Consider the following 6,824-nt stretch of genomic DNA (forward strand, 5'->3'; position numbering starts at 1 on the left):
GCCGCTCTTATCACTACACAGCTAGAAATTTACATGAACAAAGGATTTGTAGAGCAATTTATAGTAATTGTTTCTCCATTAGAAACAATGCTGTAGAATCCAGTATGTTTTTCAGCACTGTTTTTTCTTATCTTTCACAGAAACAGCTGGTTTTATTTTTCTATGCTTTACATCAGGTTGAAAATTATGTCTGTGGCAGTAGAGGGCACTCTTGCTAAATTGATCTTACTAAAGCTGAATGAACCAGAAACCAAAGTGTACTAGAGAAAAACAGCATTCAGTTTCTTCATAGTGATTAATCATACTTGAATCTGTGGGCTTCTGCTTTAAGGATCTGTTTGGTTTTTTTTTAATGTGTGTCTTCCAGACAATTGGTGCAACCTTTGCAGCCATGATTGGAGCTGGAATGCTGGTACAGTCAATACCATATGATCAGAGCCCAGGGCCAAAGCATCTGGCTTGGATGCTTCATTCTGGTATGTTCTGTTTCAAATTCTTATTGGACTCTCTTGAATATTATTTATGTTCCTGTTACTTGTTTGGTTTGTTTTATTTTGTTTTTGAGACAGGGTCTTGATTTGCATGCCAGACTGACCTGCAGCTTTGTTGTCTTCCTACTTTTGGTCTCTTGACACACCTGACTTAAATAGTGGCCTTTTTGAACAATTCTTCAGTTGTAAATGAGTTGGTAAACCTTGTTTTTAGAAAATAGAATTTCATACAGTCATTGTTGCCAGGCCTTTGCTTTAAAAGTATTGGTAGTAAGATAGCTCTGAGGTTATGCTCTGAGATAACTATGTATAAGAAAAGAGCTGAGAGACCAGCAAGGTGCTCAGCAGATAGAGGCATTTGCTGTATAAGCCTGGTAAGCAGTGTGCAATCCCTGGGGTCCCCACATAAAGACAGAAGAGAACTAACTTTACAGAGTGGTCCTCTGACCTCCACAGTGTTGTATACCATGTGCCCGCACACACACTATGTACATATGCTTATACTATAGCAATTTAAAACAGGAGCCAGGTTGTAATGATATTTTATTTATTAAAAATAAAGCTTTCCTGAAGATCAGAGAGTAAAACGGCCTCACTGATAAGCCATATAGACCAGGCAGTGGTGGCACACACCTTTAATCCTAGTAGCTACACTAGTTTGCCATAGAAATGTGGCGGTACTAGTGTACCCCTTTAATTCTAGCCCTAGAGAAGAATATAAGATGAGAGGAGACAGCTCTCAGGCATAGCCTCATTCTGAGGATTCCTGTAAGCAGGATCAGCATTTCCGACTGATGTAGAGGTAAGAGCCAGTGGCTAGCTGTTTTGCTTTTCTGGTCTTCAAGTTGAACCCTAATATCTGTCTCTTTTTATTAATTGTGCTACACCAGTTCTGGTGGTACAGGCCTGTAATCAAACCTACTGAGGAAGCTGAGTCATGGAGATTATAGGTTTAAAGATGGCCTAAGTAACATAGTGAGATGCTATCTCAAAAGACAGATGCAGGGTATGTAGCGCAGTGGTATTAGGCATACGCAAGGCCCTGGCTTTATCCCTAACACCATGAAAACTAAAGTAAGCAGCTACATTATTTCTCTATTTACATAATTTCTTGTCCTGAAATCTTCTTGTTGGCACTCCTGTTTGGTGATTGGCAATAACATATTTCTATAATGTTTTATTGTTTTGTTTTGTTTTGTTTCGAGACAGGGTCTCACTGTGTAGTTCTGACTGTTCTGTGTAGACCAGATTGGCCTTGAACTCAAAGATCCACCTGCCTCTTCCTAGTGATGGGATTAAAGGCATGTGCCACTATGCCCACCTTCCCCATAATTTTTTGTTTGTTTTTGTTTTTTTGAGACCAAGGTTTCTCTAGCTTTAGAGCCTGTCCAGGTTCTCGCTCTGTAGACCAGACATGTCTTGAACTCACAGAGATCTGCCTATCTCTGCCTCCCAAGTGCTGGGATTAAAGGCGTGTGCCACCACCGCCCAGCTTTCCCCTATAATTCTTAAGGAAGGTGTTTTTATAAATTTTGACAACTGAGGTTTGTTGTTATGACCTGACATGAGACTGCTCCTTATAAGGTGAGGCAAATCCAGTGCCTGCCTGGGAAGCCTCTGCGTTTCTGAGTTCCATCACACACTTCCCTTCCAGTTTACTTTCTTCCCTTTGGGCATCAGTAGGTTTGACCTTCTGTTGTGTCAGTTCTTCTTCTGCTATTTTTAAATCTAGTGTGGTCTCTGTTAGAAATAATGACCTACACAGACTTTTACAAAGTTACTAAAAATGAATGCTCCTGTTTGTATATGAATTGGGATCCCATGTTGATGTGATAAACAGTTTTATAGACTCAGATATTGACTGTATAGTTTGGATTATAGGGTATGACTACCTAAGTGTGAAATTTACTATATCAACATTGTTTAACATAGGGTACAGTGTTACAAGAAGCTTCACAGTGACATTTGTTCTCTGGTGGTCATTTGGTAGATATCTCACAAGACCTTGCTCTCTCCCCAGGTGTGATGGGTGCAGTGGTGGCTCCTCTGACGATCTTGGGGGGGCCTCTTCTCTTGAGAGCTGCATGGTACACTGCTGGTATTGTGGGCGGCCTCTCGACTGTGGCCATGTGCGCACCCAGTGAGAAGTTTCTGAACATGGGAGCACCCCTGGGAGTGGGCCTAGGCGTTGTCTTTGTGTCTTCACTGGGTAAGCTGCTGCCCTTTGAAGGGTTCGAGTATCCGGAAGCATTAAAATTAATTTTTGAAAGTTGTTTAAACGATAGGCTAAATTGATTGGGTTTGATTACTTGATATCATAAAATCTTGGCTTATGGTTAAGTATTCGTTTTATTAAGTACCTCTGAAATGACTAAGCTGACTTGTAAATTGTTCTAATGTTGGTAAGTAACCCATTAGAAAATGATGATCCATGAGATTTCATATCAGATTTACCAACGTAGTTTTAAATAATAGAAATTGCAAGTCCAGTTACAAGCTATATATATAATACGTTCTATTTTTCCTTTGTTTTAGGATCTATGTTTCTTCCCCCTACCACTGTGGCTGGTGCCACTCTGTATTCAGTGGCAATGTATGGTGGATTAGTTCTTTTCAGTATGTTCCTTCTATATGATACTCAGAAAGTAATCAAACGTGCAGAACTAACACCAATGTATGGAGTTCAAAAGTATGATCCCATCAATTCGTAAGTAAACCTTACTGTTACTCCTATATTACATAGGTATGGCTGTTTGGTTCCATGTGTATTAGTTTCACAGGGTACCACCATAGCAAAGAAGCATAAGATAGGCGGCCTAAAATTTATTATCTTCAGGTTGGGCCTGGGAGACAGAGCCGGTCAGATTGCTCAGAGTTGGAGTCCAGCCTGATTTAGAGGACAGCAAAGGCCAACAGACATACACTTTTCCGGTGTGGCCTCATTTTAACTTACATTGTAATTGTATCTTTATTGGTTTGTTTTGTTTTGGTTTGTTCCTTAAGACAGTTTCTCTGTGTAACCCCTCTTGCTGTTCTGCAACTGGCTCTGTTCTGCCTGCCTCTGCCTCACCAGTGCTGAGATTAAAGGTGTACGCCACCACTGCCCGCATAATTGTATCTTTGAAGGTTATATTTCCAAATAAGGGCACACAGGACCAGTACTGGGATTTGCAACAGGTTAAATTTTACTGCTTCTGTTGGTGTGTAGTTTGGGCTGTCTACTTAGAAAACTGATTGCATTGCAGGTGAGCATAGCTTTTAGGTTTCAGTTACAAGTACTGTCTGTTAGAATGCATGTAATTAATTGGAATGTTTAAGGAGGGGAAACCAGTTCTGAAAACATTTTTCCTTGTGTTTGTTTTAGAGACATTCAATCTTAATTGACATTCAATAATATAAAATAGTGTTTTCACTTTTCTTGAATTCTGCGTAAAGTTTCAAAGTGTCTCTCACATTTTGATGATGCTCTCCTTTACCTAAAAATAAAATAATGTAATAGCTTTTTTAAAATGTTGCTATAACACTTGGAGCTTTATAGCAGCTTTCTTAAAGGGGATGAAAAGGATATATTCTATTTGAAAACGCCAGACTGTGTCTTGCAAATTTTTAAAGGTGTGGGTTTTTTATTTGTTGTAGTTCTTCTGTTGTCTAACACCCAGGTTTGATGCTCATAGCAGGATGTCAAAGAATACATACTTTTAAAAATTATGTTCTTCATTTAAAAGGTGATTCTACCAAGAGGAAAACTGAGCATTATCTAGTTTCGAACCCTAACTGGCATTTAAACATTGTATTTTTAGTTTATATTTAATAACACTAGGAATAATGAGTATTATTATTCCCATTTTTTTTAGTAAGAATTAGATTGTCATCATTATTAGAGTCATATCTTACTATAATTTTCTTTTCTAGGATGTTGAGAATCTACATGGATACATTAAATATATTTATGCGAGTTGCAACTATGCTAGCAACTGGAAGCAACAGAAAGAAATGAAGTGACCACCTCTGGTGTCTCTGCTCACTCATGCTTGTTAATAGGAGCAGATAGTCATTACAGTTTGTGCTAGCAAAATTCCTTTGTAGAAGATAAACTGTCACCATGTGTAAAGTGTTCAGTAATGTGACCCTTCAGGTTTGCTTTTTCTTTTAGAGAATAAATTCAATAGATGTCTTCCAAATCAAATAAGTGCATACACTTTCAACTATTGTGTTTGAGTAACTTAAAAATGCTTTGATGAATGTGGGAACTAAAATTTGTGTTACAAGATTTCAATTTTTTTTTTTTTTGATTTATTGGATAAGTAAAATTTAGTGAATTTATCTGTCTTCACATTTTGGGGGGCTTGCAAAATATTTAAGAACCTGAGTGATGAGGTTTTGGTATAAAGATCAGACAGAGGTAAAAAGTCACTTTAGTCACATTGTAAATGCTTAGGAGAGCACTGTTGGGGTGAGAGATGCCAGAGAGACATCTGAGATGTGGAACAAGTTCATGGGCTGTGACTAGAGACACAGTTGTTTGTGTCTCTGCTTATCAGTGGCCCTCTGGTGTTGACGACTCATTGTCAGGATAGTCCAGAGGGTTAATCCTGAAGAGACTCCCTGGTGGAATTATGTATATGTGAGTTTTACTGTGAAGTCTTCTAAAACAAATGTCCTTATAACTATGTTCACTGTAACGTTCTCCAAAGCATGGGATTTGTCTGCTTTCAAATACATGGTGTGTTTGAAGTTTGCTGACTGTTTGAAGTAGTGGTCTGACTGTAAGCATGCTTGCTTTTCTCATCATGCTTGACAGCTGTCAGGAAAGCCTTCTGGCTTATGCTAAGATTAGAAGCCTTTTTTTCTTCTAAAACTGTTGTCGTCCTGTGTTATCTCTCAGGTTAGCATGAACAAACAAAGCAAACTTAGTTGACCTTGGGAAGTATTTGAAAAGAAGGCAATGGGGAGGTGTTTTCTTCGCCTCCCTCATCACTTTCTCTCCGTGGACACCAGTGACGTTTCTAAGGTTTTGATACAGCGGTTATGGGTGGGAGGTTCTTCAGTGAGGTCTGTATGACTGACTATATGAACAATTGCTATTTTTGATAAATATTTATTACATTCATCCAGAAATAACTAGTCTAATCGTTTTAAAGTTCACAGAATGTTTATTTATAAAAATAAAAGTTCTAGCAGATGGTGATTGTGTACATTCTTCTCCCTGAAGCATCCTTCTCACTGGAGTCTGGGCAAGAAAGCAGCGTGGACTTTGGCTGCACAGTAGTACACACTGCAGGGGACTTGCAGCTAGATGGCCTGCATCCATCTGAATGTCAACTCAGATTTTCCCTGATTTCTTATATGACCCTGAACAAATTACGTAACCTCCTCATACTCAGTTTTATCCTCTGTAAAATGAGACATCTACCTTGTGGGGTTAAGGCTAAACTCAGAAATGGTTGGACATTGTATAGATTTTAGCTATTGCTGCTGTTTTTTTTTATGTTTTTTCCCTTAAGTAAAAAAAAAAAAAAAATTTACTCTCTTTAGAGAGTTTCATTGTCATTTTAAGTTGATATTTTAAATAACCTATTGTTTTCAGTTGTAGTTTGGAGCTCAAACTTTAATATTTCATTTTATCTACTTACAAAACAGCAGTATGGTTTCAACAGCAGCATCAGGTAGAGAATAATAAGATCAAGGGTTCTATTACATATGTGGATGCACACATGTCATGGTGTCCTGTGAGCCTGTGACATTCAGGGTAGTTTGAAGGGTTCTCTTCCCTCGGCCATGTGGGTTGCAAGGTTTCAGCTCAGGTCATTGGACTCAATATCAAGCACCCTTTACCCACTTTACTTTGTCTGCCACAGGTGGTTGTATTTTAACGGTAGTATTTTATAGCGTTGCTGAGCCAATAAAAACTGTAAAGTGAGTTCTATAAAACATGCTTAGTTAGGCAGTGCTTCTGAAATGGTAATGGAATAACCTGGTATCTTGGATCTTATATTCTGGGTGGGCACATAGGTATTTTCCTCACAGAATTAGAGTTGACCTGTAAAACGATGGGTTTTAGGCAACAATGGAACTTTAGTGTAATTTGAAATCTTAAATTATAACAAGTAGATGGATTAAAAATCACAGGCCCTTTGGCTAGGCTTGCTTAGAAGGGTTTTGTTTTGTAACTTATTTTGGCAAAACTTGAAAGCATGTAATTACCAAGTGGTGTATACTTTATTTCGTTATAGTCAGTGGCAAAAATGTTTGTCTGCTCTGTGCTTGGGGATTTTTGTTTAGTATTTGAAACTTTTATGCATTTATCATAACTGCCCACTCATTTTTCTCCCT

The 6,824-nt window shown here is 38.3% G+C and overlaps 1 protein-coding gene across 3 annotated transcripts in view; it reads left to right on the forward strand.

The window, feature by feature from the left end:
- Ghitm (growth hormone inducible transmembrane protein) overlaps positions 1–5,686 on the forward strand; it is a 13,201-nt gene extending 7,515 nt beyond the window's left edge. For all 3 annotated transcript variants that reach the window (XM_005348591.2, XM_005348592.2, XM_026779766.1), the window contains exons 6-9: positions 368–476; positions 2,512–2,700; positions 3,027–3,198; positions 4,404–5,686. In XM_005348591.2, the coding sequence (XP_005348648.1) occupies positions 368–476; positions 2,512–2,700; positions 3,027–3,198; positions 4,404–4,488 (555 nt within the window). In that variant the 3' untranslated portion in view covers positions 4,489–5,686. The remainder of the gene's footprint in view (positions 1–367; positions 477–2,511; positions 2,701–3,026; positions 3,199–4,403) is intronic.
- The last annotated feature ends 1,138 nt before the right edge of the window (positions 5,687–6,824 follow it).

This window comes from Microtus ochrogaster, chromosome 6 (genome assembly GCF_000317375.1).
Source record: "Microtus ochrogaster isolate Prairie Vole_2 chromosome 6, MicOch1.0, whole genome shotgun sequence".
Classification (NCBI taxonomy): Eukaryota; Metazoa; Chordata; class Mammalia; order Rodentia; family Cricetidae; genus Microtus; species Microtus ochrogaster.